The following is a 26,339-nucleotide window of genomic DNA, read 5'->3' as shown; positions in this document are numbered from 1 at the left end:
ATGTGCACCATATACAGTCTCATTTATGTTTGCTTTTCAACCTCAGTAACTTTATGCTTCATATGCTTTCACTTCAGAAGAACAATGTCCACTGGGCAGTATTATGAATAAAAACACACCCCATCTGGTGAAAACATTAAAACACCAGGAGATATAGCTAGGTGTGCTAACGATGTGTTAGGAGTGGAGAATGCAGAGCCCCCTTTTGCTCTCAGTTTTTAGTTTGGTTTGTTAAGTTTGGTAACGTTCTCCATCAGGAAAAAAGTGAACCATATTTTGATCCAATATACTGTTATAAAATGCCTTCAGAAACTTTCTTTATATGTTCATTGTAATAATTCAATTAAAATGTGCCTTTTTTGGGCTAAACTTTATAAAGAATTCCTATTAAAGGCAAGTACTGAATACAAGTTCAATACAAACTAACTATAAATTTAATTTAAGATTTTAAACCTATTTCTAACTTAAAGAAAGGTTAAAGCAATCTACTTTTAATTAAATATATCTATGGCAACTTAATTTTAAATCTTAAGGTTTTGCAACCCAATTTTTCACGATAAGAATATTACTAAAACTCATCTGCATTGAATGACAATCTTCCATTCCTCTCGGCTCTGACTCCATTATCTCTCTCATGGGAATGAATGCTTTGCTATGACTGATGATGAATAAGATATATAGGACAAATGATGCACTTTTTCATTTAAAAGACTAAAAAGGAAATTCACTTTAGTCTCCTTTCTGCCTAGTTTCATTAAAATCTAAATGCAGCTATTCTAAGAGGTTTTTTCTAGCTCAGATCAGCTTGACAAAAAAGGTCTCATGTATCATTTAAATCAATTACAGATTCTCTGGAAATATACCTCAAACTTTCAGTTCAACAGTTTTGGTTTAAAAATAAACACATGAAATATTACAAAAAAAAAAAAAAAACCGCAATCAAACACAATCCTCAAAAAACAGTATCCTAAAGGAGTATATTGCTTATAATTATTATTAAATTATATTCCAAGATTTATTTTTTGACTTTAGAAAGTACTTAGGAAAGTATCCATTTATAATTACTTCCTAACATATCTTTATAAAATTGTATCTATTTTTATATAAAAAAATCATAATGGTCACAACTACTTATAATAACATCAAAATTTCAATTTAATGGTATTAATATATGAGCTCAGGCAATGACTGCTGGTTAGGAAGAAACCATCCATTTACTCTGCTAGGTGAAGGTTATTGTCCCTCTTGTGCATTGCTTGAATTTCCAAGACTTACTTAGCACAGTATTTGGCACACAGAAGAGACTCAATAAATACTGTTATTTAAGAGAAGGAAAGCAGGAGTAGATGAGAAACAAGCTATTGAATTTAAATTCTGGATCTTTCATATAGTCTTCTAATACTAAGAACCCTAACAGATTTTTGAAACACACATACACACCCACCTATATATCATATATATATATAAACTATATGTATAGTGAATTAGATGTGAATATCAACACTATTTGGAGGAAAATACAATTTTAAACAGAGTAAGGACCTTATTTTGAGATTATATTCTGTAACTACAGGAAAAAAAGAACAGAATAAAACTTTGATATTACTTGTCTAGAGTTTACGTGTACTGGTAATCATGTATAAATTGTTTTATGATATTTTAGAAGTCTGTGATAATTGCTACAAAGTTAATTTCTTGCTTCATGTGAATTAAGAAATAAAGTACCATCTTCTTTTCCCTAAGAACCCGGAGCCTTTTTGTAAGCCTGAAACTCTTTTTAACACTAGTTCCTAGGCTTGCTGAGGATTAAGATGATCAAAGCGATATCTAAGAAAAAGGAAGGATGGAAGGAAATGAGGGAAGGGGGAGAAAAGGAGTAGGAGGAAAAGGAGGAGGAAGGGTGGGAGAAAGGGAGAAGGTGGGAGAGAGGAACAAATGCACCAGAAATGTTTTCTTCGTCTTTAAAGAGAAAATACATAACAGTATGTACAAATGTAGCTATTTAAAGAAAGCAGGGGTCACTTCGAAGCAAATAAAATCAGAAATGGCTCTGGTGATTTATGGTCTTTTGACACAGCTGCTTCAAGAGGCACAGCCTTACTCCAGACTGCAAGAGTGAGCAAAGGAGGAGGGCAGAATCCTCCAGCTCCCCTGCTCCGAATACTCTCCAGTCTTCCACTAGTGCTACCCACTAAACTAACTCAACAGAAGCAGAAGCCACGGGAGCGCGGCTTGGAAATGTGCAGAGGACGGCAGAGAAGGATGAGCGAAAGGATCACAGGGCAAATAAGGAAATGACCAACACGGCAAAATACATGACTTTGGAAACAGCATCAATAACCAAGACAACCCAAGAGAATCAAAACTATATTGTTACCCCGTGTAATGCCTATGTGACATAGCTGAATTTCTACCCTGCCCTCACTCTGCTTATCCTTAAGAAACAGGATGTCTGCAATACAGTTTCCTTTGTAGCCAGACTAGCTGAGACTGGTTAGGACCAAGACAGCCAATGGAAGGACGTCAAAAAGACCTCAGGCTTCCTTATAATCTCATTTCCATGCTAAATGGCACCCCCATCAGTGCCATGACAGTTCACAATCGCCACGACAATGACTGGAAGAGGCCATAAAAGGACAAAAAAGGCAGCACTCCAGTTCTGAAATGTTCACCGCCCACTTCCAGAAAAATCGTGAATATTCCTTTTGCTTTTAATGTCGAATCCCTTCATTAGAAAAACAGTACATTTTAACCGCCTCATCCTTCATTAGTCGAGAAGTTGATTTGTGAGCCAAGCTCCCTCTTCTCAATTCCACAGCCACTGAATAAAGCCTGTACTACGTGACACCCACTTTAAGTTTGCACATTGGCTTGGCAGCGCCAAACATGGAAAGACCCCATTTTTGGAGGGGACTGGCCTTGTCAGTAACCATACATCCACACAAAAATGTGTGCACACATTTGCATAACACTCTAATTCACAACAAACAATAGAAACAACCCAAAAGACCATCTCCTGAGGAATTAATAAACAAAATGTGGACTACCCATACAGTGTAATTTTATTTGGCCATAAAAAGTACTGTTACATGCTACAAAATAGATGAACTTTAAAAATATTATGCTAAATGAAAGAGGCCAGGCACAAAACCCACATGTATGATTTCATTTATATGACGTGTCCAGAATAGGCAAAGCCATAGAGACAGAAACTAGATTAGTGGTTGACAGGGGCTGGGAGGAAGAAGAGGGAAATTGGAACTAACTACTAACGGGTATGAGGTTTCTTTTAGGCTGATGGAAGTGTTCTGAAACTAGACAGTAATAATGGTTGCACAACATAAAAAGTATAGTAAAAACCACTGAAGTGTGTACTTTAAAGGAGTGAATGTTATATGAATATCCTTTAACTTTTAAAATATTAAAATGAAAAAGAAAGAAACAAAATAAATACAAAAAGCGAGAGTATTAACAGGCCTGCAAGATTTGGGTTAAAACTCACTTATGTGTCCATAGTTGTTAAAAGGCAATGGCATCCATACTGAAGGTCATTCATTCTTGCTGAAAAAAAATGTGGTATTATTTTCACCTTCCTAATCGCTAAATAACATATTTGAAGCAATTCTGCCACTGATTTACAAGCGAGTAAGATGGCTAAGTCATTTTTTCAGGAGTCCATAATGGGGGTGGGGGGGTCTCTGGCAGTCATAATTAAAATGAATACTTTCGTAGTTTTACATGATGAACTGGCAAGCTATAATACAAAGAAGCAAATGTTCCCTTCCCACCCCCCCCTAAGATCTATTCAAGCTTAAAAGTACTTCTAGTTTTTCTCTTAAAAGAAAAGAGTTCAACAAGGGTTGAAAATATAAAGAATACAAGACAGTAATAGGGAAAAGAGGAAAATAATTTGATATGAAGGGAGAGCTACAGATTCAAAGCTTGACAATAAACCAGACCAAGCGTCAAGACTAGTCAGTGAATTCCAATTCACCTGCATGAAACAACTGCCTGGATGAGCAAAACAAACAATGCTGTACACCTGTGACAGATTTACCACATTTCTGTAAACCTCTTCACAATGCAAAATGATACTCAGATAAGCTACCCGTGGCATAATAAAGAAATTATCAACAAATTAAATGGAAACTGCCTTAAACGTCTATAAGTGACAGCTTCTTAGAATAATGCAATCTGAACTTAAAATGAATAGTTTTGTTGTGATCAAGATACAAAAAATGTTGATATAAGTTGTAATCAGTCACACTTGGGGCTAGATGTGACTGTTATAAAATAGAACATCACTTCTCTAAGAAAACATCTAACTTGATAAGAGAATATGAATAATGCACTTTCTTTGTGTAAGTAAATGGTGAGCTTCACAAAGCCAACTTGATAGATAAAATTATGAAAATTTAAAGACAACTGCTAAAGAACAACCATAAACAAGGTAGTTCTACAGACATTAACTACAAGTGAAATACCAAAACTGAAACCTAACAAAAAGCCCTGTATTATCTACAGAGCAGAAATTTTGAACAGAATATTTTTAAAAAGCAATATGAGGCTAGAAAATTTCTATTTATGTTACACAGTTCAAAATCCACTTTCTAGCATTAAGGTACCAGGAAAAACTCTCAAACCACGTTTTTCCTGTACTCTGACACCACAACAATCGTCACCACAGAAGAAGACTCCTGTGACCAAAGGTATGGGAATTTCTCCCCACCATCAAGCAGCAGACACCAACTGGGTATCCTCCAATTCAATCCTGACACAATCTACCAGGAGACAGTGTCAGATCCCACATGTTGGGGGCTCAGTCCCCAGGGCTGCCCCTCACACCAATAAACACCGTCACAAACCTGAGCCTCCGGTACTTCAAGTTGGGATTCCCATGGTCCCCTCTTCGGGTTCCATTAGTTTGCTGGAGTGGCTCACAGAACTCAGGAAGGCACTTACTTACGTTTACCAGTTTTGTATAAAGGACATTGCACAGGATACAGACAGAGACACGCACAGGGTAAGGTATGGGAGAAAGGGCACACCACATCTTTCTTTTTGAGACGGAGTCCCGCTCTGTCACCCAGGCTGGAGTGAGTGGCACCATCTCGGCTCACTGCAAGTTCCGCCTCCTGGGTTCACGCCATTCTCCTGCCTCAGCCTCCCAAGTAGCTGGGACTACAGGCACCTGCCACAATGCCCAGCTAATTTTTTGTATTTTTAGTAGAGACGGGATTTCACCGTGTTAGCCAGGATGGTCTCGATCTCCTGACCTCGTGATCCGCCCGCCTCGGCCTCCCAAAGTGCTGGGATTACAGGCGTGAGCCACCGCGCCCGGCCCAGAGCAGACAACTTCTATGCCCTCTCCAGGCAAGCCACCCCAAGGTGTTCCGCTCTCAGGAAGCTCTTAGAATCCAGTTCTCTCGGGTTTTTATGGAAGTATGCCTCCCCCAGGGTATGAAGCAGGACCCTCTCAGGGTGGAGTCTTAGCAAACACAATCAGAAAGGTGGGGAAAGATTAGAGTCCTGCCTTGGAGTGGGTGGAAGGAAGGCAGAAGAAAGACTCTGTTTCCTGAGGCCTACCCTTAAAGGCTAACACACCCAGCATTTTAACGAAAGACTGTAACAAGAGATATGGGAGTTATAAGCCAGGAACCATGGATAAAAACCTAATATATATAATTATATATTATATTTTAGGTATCATATTTTAGGTATTATATCTTAGGTATGATATCTATTAGGTATATGACTATTATATATTATATATACAAAATTTTATATATAATATTAGGCAAATAGAGATATAGATAAAGATATGTATATATATCTTACAACACCACAAGATCTCTAACAGCAATCTCCTAAAATCCCAGAAGGTAAAGATGCTTTCAGTAAAAATAATCCCATTAGGCATTATAACAAAGCTCCACGACCCAGCACAATTGGGCCCAGAAGTTGGTATATATGTTGAAAATATTAGTCAAAAGAGGGAATAATAAAGTACATACATACACAAAACAGTAAACATGCTATTTTAATTTAAAACATAAATATAAATATACATTCACCCATCTTGTCACATAAAACTAAAGTCTGGGTCCTCTGATAAGGATTTTGTAACATCTTTCTTGTATGAACATACATCTCCAATGCAACATTTATAATTCCCAACTCCCTCTGGACAAAAATGAATGAAAACAAAAAGACTCATGTAAAATAAGCTACATGTAAAATTCAACTAGGTTTATAGATCTTTTTTTTAAGTTCACTTAAGCATACTTGATTCAAAATACTTTTTACAATGTATCCTTACTGAGATTTTCCCAATATGCAGTAACTTTCATTCCTGTCACATTCATAGATCATCACTTTATGTAAAATTATGTTATAGAATTATAATGTGAAAAAATAGCATTGATGGGATTGGGGGGAAAAACTGATACACGATATAATTGGTAGAAGCAGAATTGTATGGGAGAAAGTAGTAGTAGCACTACCTGTGCTCAGTATTCTCTGGGAATCAGTCAGCAGCATTTACAATGAAATCTGTTAAGCAGAAGTAAGTTCACTACGTCTAGTAAACTGAGATTGGTTAAGTAAACCTCTGTTGTACATATACTCCATTGAAAGTGAACAACCCATTAGGTAAAACAGATTAAGGTGGTGAGAGCAACAACATCAGGCTGGAAAGCCAAAGGAAGTACTGAAAAACCTTTTACAAAACAATATTTGCTGAATACTTGCTTTAGGTTCATACACGTCAATGAGGTCACTTCTCAGCATAGGTACTGGTTTGGTTAACAAACCTAAAGCTTTCTTTTTGCACCTTGTAGTTTGCTACCACTTTGCCAAAAGAAACAATATCTAGAATCCCAAGACTGCCTCCAAAAACTTTCTTTCTAGGAAAAATTTCCAGTAAACCTAATTGAAGGGAAGCCACACAACAAAAATGCATGAACAGAGCACTCATGGGGAGTTGAAAACGTCTATCGAACAAAAGACTCCTTGAAGATCCATCTGAGTTCACAAGTCAAGAAATCTTCTCAACAATCCGTCTGGATCACTACCCTGCCAAAACAACTCTCTTCCCACAAAAACAGATATTTAGAATCAAAAAATCTGGAAAGTTGGACACTGTATATTACAAAGATGGGTCATGCATTACTATTCCCAATTTTTCATGAGTCTTATATTAGTCAGGGTTCTCTTAGAGGGACACAACTAATAGGATAGATACATAAAGGGGAGTTTATTAAGTATTAACTTACGCAATGACAAGGTGCCACAATAGGCCGTCTGCAAACTGAGGAGAAACGAGAGCTAGTCCGAGTTCCAAAATTGAAGAACTTGGAGTCTGATGTTCAAAGCTGGAAGCATCCCACAGGGTAGAAAGATGTAGGCTGGGAGGCTAGGTCCATCTCTTTTTCACATATTTCTGCCTGCTTTATATTCACTGGCAGCCGATTATATTGTGCCCACTAGATTAAGGGTGGAGCTGCCTTCCCCAGTCCACTGACTCAAATGTTCATCTCTTTTGGGCAACACCCACACAGACACACCCAGGATTAAAACTTTGTATCCCTCAATCCAATCAAGTTGACACTCAGTATTAACCATCACAAGCCTCCTCATAAAAGATGATTTGGCTTCCATGCCTCATTGACATAAGGCTTGGCCATGTTGTTTGGCTAATGAAATGTAAGTGCAAATCACATACGTTACTTCTGAGCTGATGTTTTCAGAGCCATCTCAGAGTTTCTTCATTGCTCTTTCTCTCTCTCTGATGTTATCAGTGTATCCCCATATTGGGATGACTCCATGAACCTGTATTCTGCAGTGAATTTGAGAGTTGTGGGAGAGGCACCGCTGACAACTACAGCCAACATGAACAAGAAAGAGGCCTTTGTTGTTGTAAGCCATCAAAACATTGGAGTTGTTTGTAAAATGTCATGCCACAGTGAAAGCTGACTAACAGAGACACGAAAGATTAGATGAAGAAAGAAAATCCAAAAGAAGCTGGTATCAGAATTACACCCCTGAACCAGAAATGGCTTTAAACCAATAAATAATGATCACTAATTTTCATATCAGTGTTTCTCAGACCATGATTATGTACCAATTAACTTTCTTAAAACACTTTAATTTTACCATACACTAATAATTATGTAAATAAAATTAATTATTCAAAAACGGAAAGAAAAAAGTCTTAAAACTCAAGCCCAAATTTTTGTATTATAATTATTAGATTCTACAGAAATAAAATGACCCTGCCAAATTTGCTATCAACATTCCTAAATGCTTATTCCCAATTTCTGACAATATCACTGAAAACAGATTACAGTTCGTAGAACCCACTGGTCTGCAGAGCACATGTTGAGTAGCACGGTTTCAGAGCAAGAAGGATTAAGAAATACGAAGGCTTTTATGACACTGAAAACTTATATAACTGAAAAAAAAATTACAGACAAAATTGGCCCAAAAACACAGGTAAAAATTTCTTGCTATCTTTCCCACTCTGCAAAAATATCAGTGGTTCCTTTTTCTATAGGCATAAAAATCAGGCTTTGTTTCTTTTTTCCTTTCTTTCAGTCTATCAGTGATAGACATTTAGGTTATTTGAAAGGTGCCTAGCTCCCAGACTTAGTAATTTTAAATGAAATGCTTTCCGTTCTAGCAAATAGGAACCCAATTATTTTATATTGACATATGTAGTTTACTGCCTTTCTCTCTTATTATCATCTAGATACTGGAAAGCAACTAGTTATTTTCAATTATTTAGCAACCTGCAATAAACATGATTTAGAACCAAAACTCCAAGTATATTTTAAAGCACATCTAATTTTCTAAAGAATGGGTCTTTCCTGTATTGCAGATGATTCAAAGTTTTAGAAATTCATCTCAGCCCTTTAAAGAAGTTTCTAGTTTAACCAGAAATACTTTTTCAGTGGTAAAAGTCCAATCCTGATGAATGTCAAGATATGTACACCATCCTTCTAGGCTGCTGCGGCAGCTGTTAGTTAAAAAAAATAGTTGTTTAAAAATGACTGGAAGAAAAAGAAATGATTGTTGTATTTTCTCTCAAATAAAGAAAAATATATGTACTATATTTAAAGTGAAACTGTTTTCCAAGTAGTGTTTTAAAATGTGGATGGTAAATCTGCCTGAGTTTTGGCAAAACACACTATTTTACTTTTGCAAGGCTCAACTGCCTTTTGAAATTAATAGTAATTTTCTGAAATAAATAAAAAGACCTTTGCAAGTAAGAGGTTTTTTGTTTTTTTTTTTTTTTAATCTTGCCAATTAACATTTCTGTAGCACTGATTAAGGTACAAAATTTCTCACGTTCACAATCTAGTTAGGAGCAAACTAGTTAGACAGTTAAAGCAAACATCATCACATTAAACCCCAATGAGCCAGAGGAAGAACCATTGTTTAGAGAACTCAACTGTGTTTTCGAACTCTAAATCCCACGATGTTTTATTTTACACACCAATTCATGAAGATTTCTTTATTTTTTTAATTTGTATTTATTTATTTATTTTCTGGTAAAGGGTCTCTGTTGCCCAAGACGGTCTCAAACACCTGAGTGATCCTCCCACCTCAGCATCCCAAAGTGCTAGGATTACAGATTACAGGTGTTAGCCACTAAGGCCAGCCAGCAATTTATTTCTTAAGTAGCATTTGTATTTGATTATTCTAAGTATCTGTAACTAAAATAGTCTCAGGTCAGTAGGTACAAAAAAAAAAAAAAGGAAAAAAATCTTTCTTTTTGCTCAACTATTATTAGGAAAAAATGGATTTTATGTTAATAAGGGAAAAATGAAATACGAATCCCTGAAGAGTGTGTGTGTGTGTGTGTGTGTATGTGTGTGTGTAAGGCATGGTTAATTCAGTTGTCTAAGAGTATATTTTCATGTAGGTTGTCATCACAATAAAAATTCTGTGTTCACTAAAGTCATACTGACCCATGTGTATATCTTTTTTTACAAAGAAACCTTCTAAAGGCATCATTGGCTCAGAATTCAGACTCCACTCACAATTTTCAAATTGTTTGTTTGTTTGTTGATTTGTTTGTTTTTGAAAGTCAAAGCCCATTAGTGAAAAAAAGTTGAGATCCCATTCCCAAAGAGACTTTGAGATCCTATAACTTTGGGCATAAAAAGAGACATCCTTTCATCTAAAAAAGAAAATAAATTAGACTGCCTGTCCTTAACTATTTTCTATCACAATTTCATTTACTGTAGTCTTTGCTTATCTCTTCAATAAAAATAAAGGCCCACTGATTACATCTGTTGCTTGTTACTAAATATTTGTTGACTGAGAATCATTACATGAACGTTATCACAAGGATATGGAGAAATTTTAAATGATGCAATACATCTTTATAAAGAGTGGAATTTTAAAAATCAATGTAAATTGGGAAAAAAAGTTAACAGAGGACATTTTTGCAATAAAAATATGGGCCGGGTAATTTTAGTTTTCTATTTACACAATATTTTTTAAATTACGGTACTTTTAACATTTAAGCATTAAGTCCAAGAACATACAATTTTTAAATGCAATTCTACAAATACATACAGCACAACTTTTAATAATGAGTAACAGTCATTATGACAGTTCACAAATCTAGTTTTCATATAGTCCCTTTTCTATATTTTTATATTTATAGAAACTATTAAGTGGGTTTCATTATAAATGTGGGGGTAGGGAGACCAAATGCAACTATCAGATATTAATGGTTGTTCTTATAGTAGTTGGGCATCTTTACATAAAAATTTAACTTAAACATTCTCAATATCCTCAACCTCTACATGTAATTTTAAAAAAGAAAACGAGCAAAATAGAATGCCTTGATTATAGGCAGATTTCTAAGTGGTCTAGTAACAAAAAGTCAAGGCAGTGATGTAGAGAAGATGGGGAAATACCTGTGTTCATGTAAATGAAAAAATTATTAATAACAAACATTATTTAAGTGAGTAGTCTCTTATCCTCAAAACACGTTGAATAATTACCACCAGACCAAGCTAATCTGAATTATTAGATCTCATGGTCTTTTACAAAAGGGTCCATGAAATTTTCCAACAACTTCCCAGGCACTTCTAATTTTTGGGACTACACCATGAACTATTTTCAGTCCTTAGACCTGTACTTTCCAGTAAAGAAGCCAGTAGCTACAAGAGGTGATAGAGCACTTGAAATGAGGCTAGTGCAACTTAGAAACTGAATTTTTTATTTTATTTCATCTTAATTAATTTATTGAATTTAAATTTTAAAAGTGTTATTCAAGTCAGTTACTGGAAACCTCTTAATTTTTTGGGGGAAAAAACTGGGTATATGAACATACTTTTAAACTGAAAATTTTATTAAACTTAAATTTAAATTAAGTGCAGTCTGCCCTCAGGTTGCACATCTACTGATTCAACCAATCTTAGATTGAAAATTTGAAAAAGAAAAATGGATGGTTGCATCTGCACTGAATACTGAAACAGCCTTTTTTTCTTGTTATTATTCCATAAACAATATAGTATAACAAGTATTTATACAGCCTTTACATTGTATTAGGTACTGTAAATAATCTAGACATAATTGAAAGTATAAGAGAACATGCATCTAGGTTATATGCAAATACTACATCATTTCATACAAGAGATTTAAGCATCCTTGGATTTTGGTATCCACGAGAAGTTGTAGAACAAGTCCCCCATTGATACTGAAAGATTACTGTATTTGCAATGAAAACTTACCATCTGAATTAAGACTTGCTGTACCCAGATTTCAAATATATAATAAAAGAATAAAATTTTATAAATAAAATGGTATAATAAAAGAATAAAAATCTCATCAATAAAATTTACATTGATTAAATGTTAAAATGATAATATTTTTATATCCTAGGTAAATATAATTTATTATTATTAAATTTTATTATACTGTTCTCCTTTCACTTTTTTAATATTGTTACTAAAATTTCTGAATTACATAAGTTGCTTGCATTTTATTTCTGTGGGACAGTGCTGTCTTAGACAATGCATATTGATGTAAAACCCAAAGTTTTGTTAAGCCAAGTTCCTTTAAGAATAATTTACATTGCATCAAAATTTGTTCTATATACATGTACAGTTCTATAAATTTTGATTAATTCATACAGTCAGGTAACCAGCACCACAATCATGATATGAAACATTTTCACCATCCCCAAAAGTTCCCTCATGTCCCTTTGTAATCAACCTTTACCTACCACCCCAACCCCTGAAAACAATGATCTGTTTTCTGTCCCTACAGTTTTGCTGTTTCTAAAATGCCATAAAAGTTGAATAATATAGCATATAGACTTTTGAGCCCAGTGAAATCAAATTTTAAATATTATACCATTCTATGGTATTAAAGGATTATGATCATTTTGATATTCCTTTTCCTTGTATCAAGAACCTTTACCAAGGCCTATTTTTTCCAGTTATTCCACTTTCAAAACTGAACTTTCTTCCTTGTCATCATTCTAGTAATGTATTTACCCTTCAAGAATAAAACATAGTAGATTGTATTACAGTTATTTACATTACAGTCCTTCCTCCCACCAGACTCTAAGCTAGAAATCTGACTTTGCTTTCCATAGCATTAACTCTGTCTAGTGCAGCTAACAGTGCAAATGACAAGGCTGAGAAGAGATTTCCCATTGTGTTCTAAAACGAGGTAAAGGAAAAAAAGAAATGAGTGATGGAGGTTACTCTCCAGATTAGGTATCTACTTTTATTGAAGTCTCCGAAAAGAGTATAAGGCTATACAGAGGATCCAAAACTATGATTCCAGCCAGCCAGGTGTGAATGCTAGTGGAGCTTTAACTACGCCAGTATTTTTACCTGGATTGCTACATGGTTTGTCATAGCTTGCTAACAAAGTTGAGTAAATTTGGAGTTGTCTTCCTAATAGCATTTTTCTCAAAAACCTTGTTATTTCTAGTACATGATTTTACAGAACAGAAAGTCAAGAATACACATATCACATTATAACAGAAACAGCTGCACCACACAAAAAGCTTAATAAATTACAAGGTTCTATCTGAAAAGTCTGATATTTATTTGTAATCATTAATGTCCGTATGGTTAAATACATGAAATATAAGAAATATATGTATTAAATAGTTAATAAGATATCACTATTTAGTTCAATGCTTTCAAGTACTTACTAAAATCTCCAGTAAGAAAAACTCCTTCTGCTCCTGGGGCCCATTCTTTGCAGTATAAACCACCATCGGCACATCTGTGGACACCAAATGACTCATAGCCTCTGGAAAACTTATCAATCCCACCTTCGTTTTCTCCAATGCTGTTCAAAATTTGGCTAAACTGTTTATACCTTTGAAGAAGTGTGAAAGAAAATAAGTTAGAAAATTAAATTGTCTTCTAGAAAAGCTATTGTAATTAAGTAACTGCTTTAGTCTTATTTAGGGAAAAAAAGGGACATTATTAAAGAGGAATAATATAAATAATTTCATTTATTAGTAGAGGTTACCTGGTAGGATAAAATCACTCTCATTTAAAATAAACTGAGCTAATCTAACTAGCATTTTTGGTAACTTCACGCACTGCTATGAGAGAGGAAATATGATGGTTATGCTAGTTCATGAATTTTTTAAAAACTAGCATTATAGCAACTTCCATGTCAAGACGGTGTAATGAAACAGAATCTCTACATCTCTCTCCTCTGATTCCTAAGGAAATGAAATAACACAGTCAAAATTCAGCAAGAAAAATAAAATTAGCCTACTGCAGGGTTTGGCAAACTTTTCCTGTTAAGGGGCAGACGGCAAATATTTTAGGCTTTGTCAGCCATATGGTCTCTGTCACAGCTACTCAAGGATGTCTCTGAAGTATGAAAGGGGCCATGGACAAAAAGTTAATGAGTGGGTGTGGCTGTGTTCCAGTAACACTTTATTTCCAAAAACAGGTGGTGGGCCAGATTTGGCCTGCAGCCTTTTCCTTCCCTAAAGCAACTAAGCATGGCAAGAACACACATCATATCAAAGTATGAAAGCCAGTGGCCACAAGAAGAAATCACAGATTCCTAAGCAGGACCAAGAACAGCACATGCCTGCTCCTGACCCTCTCCCAGTTCCCCTGGATCAGGTACTGGTACACCAAAATTACCACCCTATTTTCATTAGTATCCCCTATATCCAGTAAGAAACAAACTAGGAAAAACTTGGTAAAACTGGAGAAGTAAACCATGTGGCAGGTGCTCTGTGTCAGAAGTGAAGGTTCCAGAACTATACAAAATTGTATACAATATTGTATACAATACTATACAAGCCAATAGGCTTCTCTATACCTCCCCATACCCTCAGGGGTAAGCAATCTTTCCCTGAAAGATGGCAGGAATCTAGGTACAGGATATCCAGGGAATATGCAAAATTTGAGATGCAGAATAATGAACAATATCTCAACTTAGCGACATAGAAAACTGACCTTTTTACAAATGTTTCACATTATACAACTTAATTAAAAATAAACTCAAAAGAATAAGAGCTGAAAGATTATACGACTGAATGAAAAGTAAAAGACTGTAGACTTAACGAAATAAATGGAGGAATAAAGTATATCAATAGATAATGATGAATAAGTTTAGACTCAGCAAAAAAAAAGTACATAGTATAGCAAAAATAGCAAATTATTAAATGAATAAATAATTGAGAATTGAAATAATTAAAGAAAAACAATGAATTTGAATATATTAAAGAGAACCTAAGAGACACCTAACATAGACAAAAAAAAATATGATCCAAATATGGATAGCTGCTGACTGAAAAATAAAACTAAATAAAATGAATATAGATGATATAAAACTGGAAAATTTTCCTAAGGAATTAAATCCACATAAAAAGAGCATACAATTTTTTAAGAAAAAAACTTTTTTTTCTTAAAAGTTTTTTCTTTAAACTTTTAAGAAAAGTGTGGGAAACAAACACACACAAAATATATTCCAATTTAAGCAACTGAAATTCAAAAGATAAAAGAAATGAGTCTATAGACAACCAGGCAGAAAAAGGCAACATCAATTAAAAACCAAAAGATAAAACCAACTCCACACAATTCTAAGAAGGAAAAGTAGTAATCTAGGAATATCCTAGGAGACAAGTTTCTATTTATATCTAAGGAATTTTTTTAAATATTGTCAAATTTAAAATTGGGTTTTAGTCAATGACACTAACGAACCATTCTTGAAGAAAAATCAGCTACTTTCCATTTTTCTAAATGGCAATTAAAAATTAAAAACAAACACAAGAACGAACAGTTATTGTAGGAGTGTGTCTAAGAACTGACTCCTTAAATATAGAACCTTGGCTAGACGATCGTGGAACTGTGTGAATGTGATCATGAAAAGGGATCTCAGCTGACAAAGTAAAAACACTATATTTAAAAAAAGAGATGAGTGAAAGGAGGATGAAATTTTATAGCAGAGAATCACTCAACACAGAGTAAAATTTAAGGTTGTCATCATTATACTCTTTCATGTCTTTATTAATCTTAGACGAGCACTGAAATAAAACTTTACAGTAAAGAAAGTTGTATATGAATTCCAATAATTTCTTCTTTCCATTTCACTTTAATTTCATTGTTTAAATTAAAGTTAACAGACATTTATCTTCTCATGTCTCATTATAGTATTTCTATCAAGCATTTTCTCTAACCTTCCATCTAAAGAGAGGCATATAAAAATATCAAGAATTATATACCCTTAATATCAGTGAGGATTATTTTGGTAACGTTTCTTTTTACTTTTTCCATTGCATTGTTCTACTTATGTATAACAAATAACTACCATTTAAAGAAAAATGAAGTACAGTTTTCCTAAAACTATAATTTTTCACATAATTAAAACAGCAACATAATTTTATATAATAGTTACAGGAATTTTACTGAGTATGTAAAACTAGGTTTATAAAATTTGAGGAACTTAAATCATTTGAAATAGATCTATGGAGCAAAACCGAGTTTCTGAAATAGTATTAAGCCAAAGTAAAAATTCAATACGTGATGAAAGGGCATTTCAAAACAGTAAGAAAAGGATAGCTTATTCAATAAAATATTGAAATCTATAAATCTGTCATAAAAAGTAGATCTCTAAAACCAAATAACTTACAGAGAGATCAAACTTGTAAACTTTAATATTTTAAAAATAAGTCCAAGTGTTCATGGAAAATGAAGCACAGGTAGCCAATAGACATTAGAAACAATGATCAAATTCATATATAACTAAAGAAGTGCAAACCTAAACTTCAAAATTCAATTTTCCACCTAAAAGACTCAGAAACATATGATAGTCTATACGGATGGGATATGGTTCAGGAGAAAAGACATTTTCAAATACTCTTGGTTGAAGTATCAATTAGAAAACAATTTGACAACAGCTATGAAAATTTCAGAATCACACTCTTCAAGTAAGTAACTCTATTTTTAGAAATCTGTCCTTTGGATATACATCACACAAAGATGCAAAGACATCTATGTATACAATACTAGTTATTTTTATGGCATTATTTATAATACAAAACCATGGAAAATAAGTTACCTTGGCAACAATGGGAAACTAGGTGAATGAACTGTGGACTATCCAAATGATAAATTATATGACAACCATTAAAAAAATGAAGTAGGGCAAAATATGCTGATATGGAATCCTGCCCGAAATAATGCCAGTCTCACAAGATAGTTTTTATTCAAGGGGACATAAACTGAACCACCCAAAGCAGCCAGGCCGGTGTAACAAATATGAGGAGCTGACCACATACAAGAAACACAAAATTGCAAAGTTGATGATAAAATAATTAAGGAAAACAAAGCAGAAACTGTTGAGGTGGAAAGTACAAGCCTCATCTAAAAGCACAGCCTCTATTTAATAGTTACAGCTCATTGTTATGTAGCATATTTTGTCCAATCATGTAATTACTCAAGAATATTAAAAAATACAGATTTTTCTATGAACTCTTCCTAATGTAAACAGCGGCAACTGTTTCAAAATACTTAAAATACTTACCTAGACAAACAAACTAGATATGCAGGCCTGATAGAACACCATATGCAAACTCTTTAAATCATATGAGAAAATGTTCTGTGTGTGTGCGGTTTTTTTTAACCTCTTCCAGATATCAGTCAATTATACTTCTTGGAATATGGAAAAGCTAATCCATATTAAATTATATAAGTAATAACACGCAATAAAATGATCAAACAGTGTGGAACAATCAACAAAACAAAAATTGAACTTAGGGTAAAAGATATATACACACATACACCCTCATAATAAAAGGAAACTACTGATTTTCCAAAAAGGTATAACGTTGGGAGGGTAAACAAATGTAATCATTTTACTTTCAATGTTGGTATAATACCTTACGATAAACTTTTTGATTTATGTAAAGTTTAAGTTTAAAAAACAATCATTTTCTAAGAAAGTTTCTTAAAGTATTTTCAAATGTCCCATTTAGTAAAATTTCAATGGAAACACGATTATAGCATTATATTACTTTAAGTATCTTGACTTCCCTCAAGGTCAGCCCTACAGCTTCTGATACAGAAATACACATTGCACTTTGAAATCACTGTGGCTCAAAAAGGAAAATGCCTGAGGATACAGCAAGCTCATCATGCCTGTGGCCTCTCCTATTATAGTCATCTCTCTTAATATTTTGCTATGAATTTAGAGGATATTTAAAACTAGGTCAAATTTTTGGTAACCAAGAAGATAAAATGAAATTAGTATAGGAACTAGCATTTTGTATAGATATAAAGAACTGTTATAAAATTATTATCAGATATAAAAATTATCAGATGTGACCTCTGTATCAATGTTTTAAATCCTCTGTTACATAGGAAGAGACAGAGGCAAACATAAATAAATAAATTGTCCAAGATCAAGAAGGTAATAAGTAATAAGGACATCACATCATTAATCACAAAAGGTAGATTTCAAGTTAGATCTCAAATTAAAAGTCTTATTTCACTTTTAAAGAAAGTTATTTATGTTTTACTCTCAAGGTAATTAATCTTTTTTTTTTTTTTTTTTTTGAGACGGAGTCTCGCTCTGTAGCCCGGACTGGAGTGCAGTGGCCAGATCTCAGCTCACTGCAAGCTCCGCCTCCCGGGTTCCCACCATTCTCCTGCCTCAGCCTCCCTAGTAGCTGGGACTACAGGCGCCGCCACCTCGCCCGGCTAGTTTTTTGTATTTTTTAGTAGCGACGGGGTTTCACCGTGTTAGCCAGGATGGTCTCAATCTCCTGACCTTGTGATCCGCCCGTCTCGGCCTCCCAAAGTGCTGGGATTACAGGCTTGAGCCACCGCGCCCGGCCAGGTAATTAATCTTATAATTATATTTAATCTTATAATTATATTTAATTAATTTAATCTTATAATTAAGAGAATCAGGGATAGCTGATATTAATTTTATTTCCAGAAATAGTCTACTTTCAAGTCCTGACTCACATACACCATATGTGACTCTGAACAAGTCCCTTCATCTCCTTTTTCCTGATTTTCTTAACACATTAACTGGGGGCTCGAGGGAACCTCACAGATTGTGAGGAATCAATGAAACACAGTAGGAGCATTCCCCACAGTGTTCAATAAATGGTAGCTGGAACTTTTCTCCACCTTGAAGTGGTAACACTATAGTGTACTTTTTACTTTATCAATTTTTTTACTTATTACACTTGCTTCGATTTTAAAACACATATTAGCTATTAGCTACGTTACGATTTTTCCCCTCAAGTTCCAAAACTGTTTAAGAATGCTTTCCATTTCTTTCCTGGAATAGAAAAACACAAATATAAATACCAACACATAATACATATCACACACTCCAAATTCATTTGAACATATGAGTTATGGAAAGTTTGGAAGAAAATGACGTTGATTAGACTACCCAGGGTGGGGAGGAGGGGCGGGGGGCAGTTTAGATAGTTATGAAAAAAAAATGAAACAAGTTAAAATCTTTGCTCTCCTGGAAGGCAGTTGGTTCGTGCTAGATCAGTACTGAAGCTCTAATTTCAGACAGGGCTGTGAACACAGGAGATAGGTCAGTGGAGATGGATCATCCCCTCCTGGAAATGTATTGGGTATAGAATCCATTCTCAAGTGCTTCTGAGTGGGCCAGAAACCCAAGAAACCCCAATTCCTTTCTTAATAGCTTATTTTTAAGATTTTATTTTGTCATTTGCTTCCTATGGGAGACTTGGATTAGAAGCAAGAAAAAGCACAGAAGTAAAAGTTCAAGGGAAATTTTTAATAGCTCAAAAGGGGGGAAATAGGGTTAAAGGAGTGGAGAGTTGAGAATCTTTGGAAGGGTGAAAAAGCTCTTCAACTCTGTCTTTAAAAATACTGCAGGTGTCTCACAGAAACTTTCTTAAGTGAAAAATAACCAAAATCTATAAAATTATTCATATATTAAGCCTGTCAAATGAGGGTTAAGCATTAGAGACTTTAAAGTGAGTATTTTATATTCCTCAATCAGGGCAATTATTCAACAAAAATACCCTAACATACTTATGGCAGGATAAACTTATTTATTGTGTGCTAATAATTCAGTTACATAAAACAAGATCCTTCTTGTAAGGCGTTCATCCATGCAGTGGGAAACACTGTCCAACTCACGACAGGACAGGCCTGAGATAAGTAAGTGCTCACAGAAGAATGAGCAAGACCAGGAAAGAACGAGTGATTTTGACTGGAAGAAGAGATTGGGAGAAGGCTTTAGGGAGTAGCTGGCATTTGTGCTGTATCTTGAAGGATGAGTAATATCTTTTGACAGCTAGAGAAAAGACAGAGAAGAGCATTACATGTGTAAAAACTGGATGCTTCTTGATGACATGACGACTGGCTGTGTGTTGTCAGAGCAGGAGAAAGTGGAATATTCCAGTGGCCAATTGGCATGAAAAAGATTGTCTGCAATCAGATAATATGTGGAATAAAAAACAAAATCCTTAAAAACTTTACAGAGGAGATAACTGATGTGATCAGAGACATGTTTTACAGGCAGCAGTTTGAAGGATGAATTTTGGATGAATTTTACTAGGCTGAGTCCATAAGTTAATAAAGTATTTATTAAGTAGACTATTAAGCACAGATACTGGCAGATCCTCCTGTTATACAAGAGTGAGCAACGAAAAGAATTTTTTTAAAGGACATCATGGTACACATGGTTTCTTATTTTTGAAAACTATTTCTTATTTTTTAAATGTAAATGTTATCAAATAACCAAATGCATCTATTTTCAAAATCCTACATAAATTTTCAGTGGCATTTCCAATCTGTATTCAACTTGGCATACACTCTTCACTTCATCTATCAGAAAACACTAGAAATGAAACTGTTTGAGCAAAGGTGACAAGGAATAGTGAAATCCATCTATTTATTATACAAGCATTACTGAGAGTCTACTGTACATCCAGTACTATGCTAGTCACTGAGAATATAGAGATAAAAGACATTACAAAGTCTATGACTTGAAGATATTGTTACGTATGGGAGACCGTAGAAGAGAAAGCAAGGAGTAGGAAAGCGTTACATAAGTTATTGATAAAGACAATTAGAAAACAGAATGTAATTCTGAAGTAATTCTTTCCTTTTAACTAAACTAAATGGAATTGTTTGCTTTGAAATTACACAAAGAGTGGGAAAATTATCTAGTTTGAACCCTAATATCTTCCTAGTACGTAAAATATTGGCACATAGTTAAGTATTCAATGAACAAATATTTAGTGAGCACCAATTATCTGTCTGATTCTTTCTAGGGAATGGTGATAAAATGGTTAGAATTAGGTTTAAGATTATAATTACTATGTTTGAATTTGAATCCTAATCCTACTGCTCCCCAACTGTAACTAAATTTTCTAATCTGAAATAAGAATAATGGAACTTACCTTATAAGTCTGCTTTGAAAACCAAATGTAATAATGTTTCTAATCTTTTTATGATAATATCTTTCATGTGAAATAATGAATACACAATGTATTCAATAAGACTGATGGAAATGAGATAAAGAGAAAAATTAATTGACTATTAGAATATAAAAAAGATATAATTCCTGTAACTATATTAGACATAATATAGGTGGCTTCCTGATTTACTCAGTCCCACTGGCTCTCCTTGTACATAGAGGTTGTAGCTTGCAAGCAGCTATCTGAAGAGGCCAGATACTGCATGTCTTGATCAGTTTGAACTGTTATAACAAATTATCATAGCCTGAGTGGTTTAAACAGCAAGCATTAATTTGTTACAGTTCTAGAGGCTGTGAAGTCCAAGACTGAGAACCAGCAGATCCAGCGTTTGGTGAGGGCACTCTTCCTTGTTTTCCGAGGGCCACATTCTCATGGTATCCTGACATGGTAGACAGGAAAGGGAGGAAACAAGCTAAACACTCCCCTATCTCTTTTTATACAGCCACTAATCACGTGAGGAGAGGGCCACTCTTGTGATCTAATGAATCACATCCCACAGGTACCATCTCCAAATATCATCACATTATGTATCAGAGTTTCAACATTTACGTTCTGAGTGGATATAAACATTTAGTTCATAGCAAAATAAAATGAATGTGTACACAAATAAAGGCTTCAAAGGACAAATTTTGACTAACGAGAGACAGAAAATGGGAAGAAGTCCTTAGATAAATTCCTCACTCTTCCTCTTTAACATCCTGTGTGACCAAATGACCAGCTATAAAAAGAGATAGTACTCTCTCACTTGAGAATTCAATTCATCAGCTTGGGTGTATATCAAGATCAAATGTATACAGATCTGCACAGGTGAATAATAAACTGGGGATATGATAACCCAATGGAGACCACCTGCTTACAGAAGCGGAAACACAAACCTCTCACTGTTCTTTAAAATGATGGCAAACTACTCTGTGCAAACAACTCCTGATTAAAAGTGAGATGCAGACAGTTAATTTCCACCCTTTCACTTCTGCTCAAACTGCCGGTCTGTGGTTTTTCACTCAAGCAACTTTTCTCACTATTATAATCTTTATCAATGCCTAGGCTCATGAGATTTGAAACTAGCTATCAAATGAGTTGTTTCATATGTCTAGGACTAAATGGTATATACCACCTACTACGTGCCAGGCATGGTACTACACAAGAAAGAATAGATTTAGAAATAAAAGACTGAGTTATATTTCTAGTCCCCTTAGTAACTGACCTTCAATTTTCACTTAATAATCTCAGAATTTCTGCTTCCTCATTTATAAAATGGAATAATATCATTGATGTCAAGGTGGCTGTGCTTATATATAACTAGCTCACAAAAAATAGATTATTTTATGAAATGTTACATCTTTCCTTTTTAAAAAAATAAGAAATGAAGATCTCATTTAGTTGTAAATTATTAACTACTTTCAGCAAATCATTAGTCTTCAATTTCTAAGTAGAAAACTTAAAACCTTGAAAAATTTGGAATTGTTCTGCTATGCTAATTTTCATACAAAAATAAAATTTAAACATTAATCCCATTACAAGCATACATTGTGGGATAATTTTAATCTTTTTACATTTTATTCACATTGTACCATCTCTAAAACACAATCAAATGCATTGTGACCAATCTAATAAACACATCCTCAGTCCACATTTAAGAAAAAATTTAGTCTCTTATTTTCTGATGTGAAGCAATAAAAGCTAATTAAGTCATAGTTTTGTTCTTACTTAAAGTGCAATGAAAATTCGCTACTTTCAGTCTCAAATTAATAAAATATATAGAGAAGTTATGGTTATAAAGAGATCATTAAGTATTTGGGGGGGAATATGAGGTAAATTCAAAACTATTATATTTTAAAAGTTGCTACTATTTAAAATAGTATCCCGAAAGTAAGTAGTGGCTATTATTTGTTAAATATGCTTTCTTAATTTCTGGCACTGGGCCATAGATGTGAGAGGGGTCAAGGGAGATCATTGCTAGGATCTTTCTAGGTCTAAATCCTATAAAATCAAGAAAAGGAAAAGAAATGTTCTTATTCAATTAACAAAAAACTGGACAAAGTCCATTTAGTGAAGTCATTTAGAAATCCTTAAAACTCTCCATTTCTTTTAATAATAAAGTATTTATTTATACTACATTATTCTACATTCAGAATCATGGAAATACTATCATGTTTAATGACACAACTTAAAAAACCTACTATAAAGCCATTAATATAAACATATTTTGACTTAACAAATTAGAATAAATTTAACAAAATATAACTAGAAATTAATTTTAATCACTGTGCCTTGTCTCTTGGTTACAAATAAATTAATAATATATTGCCCTTACAGTTTACTGAGGTATGATTAATGGTCAATATTAAAATTTCTAGAGTCTTCTGGCAAAGTGAAAACCTGACTGCCTAACAAACACGTATACACACACACATCTGAATACAATAAATCAGAGTTACTGAAGGTAAGCCCTGTGAGATGGCCCATCTGGTCAGGCCTGGAAGTGTCAAGTATTGTCCCAAGCACTTTAAGCTGCCGGCCTCTTTATCAGCCACTCTCTTTCCAGTCACGCTCCTGTTCAGGTCTTTGCTACATGCTCTGCTGATTACCTTGGAAAAGGGCAATGCTGTAACTGTTCAACTGACCTTTCAGTTTATTTTCTCTTGTGTAATATGAAACATGAGCTAACACAGTCTTAGTCTACTGATTTCTAGGAAGAATTCTGACTTAATGTTTCAACAGCTCCTGGCTCAAATAATACTCTGCTCTTCTGTATTCAGGTTTCTCTTTTTGGAAAAATTATGTGGCAAAGACCAAAGGTATGGGCTAGAGAGATAGAAGCTTTAGGTCCTCTGCAGAGTGGACCACATCTGCACAGTAGTATGCTCCTGAGAACGTATGGTCAACTAACTTGCTGAGAAGCAATTCCAATCTTTTAAGTCATCACTAGGATATTGTTCCAAATGTGACTTTCATTGTAACCATGAATAGTTTTAAAGTGAGGATGCTTATGTCTTTTCTATCTTTCAATATGAATGTTACAGTTACTCGAACATTGTCAAAAATTGTATACTCACCATGTGAAAAACAAAATAGACAGGGAGGTTAAAGAATCGAAAGATACACATTCTAGACCCAGTTAAGGTACTAGTGATGTGACCTGTGGAAAGAAACATTCAAAGTTTCAGGTTCTTCTTCTATAAAATGAAGAAGCTGAATTGAAAGGTTCTATCCTATAATCCATACTCTAAACTTCTTGGATTCTTAGTGGGGTACTAAATTTTTCCAACCCAGGAAGAAAAAAAAAAGCACTCCAACACAAAGGTTATTTTGCACATTTCCCACATAAACCAAAAGGTATATATTTTACCATGTACAAGAAACATAATGTTACATTTATATTTTTTCTTAAAATAAAATGCAGGGTATAAACCACATATGAAATATAATAGACACAGGAAATTTTATTTATTTTTTATTTTATTTATTTATTTATTTATTTATTTATTTATTTATTTATTTATTGAGACGAAATCTCACTCTCTAACCCAGGGTGGAGTGCAGTGGCACAATTTCTGTTCACTGCAACCTCCACCTCCTGGCTTCAAGCGACTCTGACTCAACCTCCCATGTAGCTGGGACTACAGGCATGCACCACCACGACCGGCCAATTTTGTACTTTTTAGTAGAGGTGGGGTGTGACCACGTTGGCCAGGCTGGTCTCAAACTCCTGATCTCAGGTGATCCACCCACCTCGGCCTCCCTAAGTGGTGGGATTACTGGCATGAGCCACTGTGTCTGGCCAACACAGAGAATTTTAAAAAGAGATATCATATGGACAGAAAAAATAATAATAATTTATAAATATTACAAATTGTAAATTACAATGATCAGTACCTTATGGAGTACTTACTATGTTCCAGGCATTGTTCTAACTTACAAATGAGAGCTTAAACTCTCACAATAATCCAACATCGGAGGAAGTACTATTATTCCTATTGCACAGATGAGAGAACTGAAGACATTAAGCAATCTTGCTCAAGGTCACACAGCTAGTATGTGTGTGAAGCTGAAATATAAATCCAAGATTTCACCTCCAAAGCATTGGTCCTTGACCATTCTTAATATCACCCCAATGTTTTTTTTTTTGTTTGTTTGTTTTGTTTTGTTTTGTATTGTTTTGTTTTTTGAGATGGAGTTTCACTCTTGTTGCCCAGGCTGGAGTGAAATGGCAAAATCTTGGCTCACCGCAACCTCTGCCTCCTGGGTTCAAGTGATTTTCCTGCCTCAGCCTCCCCAATACCTGGGATTACAGGCATGCACCACCACACCCACCTAAGTTTTTATTTTTAGTAGAGACGGGGTTTCTCCATGTTGGTCAGGCTAGTCTCAAACTCCCAACCTCAGGTGATCTGCCCACCTCAACCTCCCAAAGTGCTGGGATTACAGGCATGAGCCACCGTGCCCGGCCCATCCCAATAAGTTTTGCAGTTTACAGTTTCCCAGCTGACTTAATCTTCTATACTAAATTTAAATTACTTGTTACTTAGCATGTCTTAAATAATTTTAATAAGTTGAACCATTGAAGAAAACAAAATTCTGCTATAGGTAAGTGTGATACAATTGGTCAAAAATAAAACTGGCAGAAAACACGCTTGAAAAACATTAAAATACATCATTTACAGTACATGAACAAATTCACAACTATTTTAACTTTTCTTATTTTATTTTTGGGATTTTTTTTTTTTTTAAGACAAAGTTTTATTCTGTCTTGCAGGCTGGAGTGCAGTGGTGTGATCCTGGCTCACTGCAAGCTCCTCCTCCCTGGCTCAAGTGACCCTCCCATCCTCTCCAGAGTAGTTGGGATTACAGGCGTGTGCCACCATGCCCAGCTCATTTTTGTATTTTCAGTAGAGACGGGGTTTTGCCATGTTGGCCAGGCTGTTCTCAAACTCCTGACCTCAAGTAATTCGCCTGCCTCGGCCTCCCAAAATGCTGGGATTATAGACATGAGCCACTGTGCCCGGCTTTATTTTATTTTTTAAAATCAACAAAGAGAAAGAGACACATATGATTTTAATTGCCCAGAGAATTTTTATTTGGGGAGTGTTCCTGTCACAATGAACTTGAATTAACCAACCTGAAGCAAGATCTGGAAACAAATACTTTTTGAATATATATTTTAAAACATAGTTTGAAGTATTGTTTTGATAGGTACTTTGAAACTATAACAGAGATATAAGAATTTATATATTTATTTATATCTCTATATATATCTCCATATGATATATCAAGATACATATTTATGATATAGAGATATATCTTTATGATATATAGAGATTTATATCTCTATATATCTTTATGA

General features: G+C 34.5%; 1 protein-coding gene across 1 annotated transcript in view; it reads right to left on the bottom strand.

Moving 5' to 3' along the window:
* GBE1 (1,4-alpha-glucan branching enzyme 1) overlaps positions 1-26,339 on the bottom strand; it is a 269,487-nt gene that overhangs the window by 204,240 nt on the left and 38,908 nt on the right. Inside the window, exon 2 of the mRNA XM_023216072.1 lies at positions 13,190-13,359. Coding sequence (XP_023071840.1) covers positions 13,190-13,359 — 170 coding nt within the window. The remainder of the gene's footprint in view (positions 1-13,189; positions 13,360-26,339) is intronic.

Source organism: Piliocolobus tephrosceles, chromosome 2 (assembly GCF_002776525.5).
Source record: "Piliocolobus tephrosceles isolate RC106 chromosome 2, ASM277652v3, whole genome shotgun sequence".
In the NCBI taxonomy this organism is placed as follows: Eukaryota; Metazoa; Chordata; class Mammalia; order Primates; family Cercopithecidae; genus Piliocolobus; species Piliocolobus tephrosceles.
Note: the sequence above shows the minus strand (reverse complement) of the source record. Positions and strands in the feature narration are given on the sequence as shown.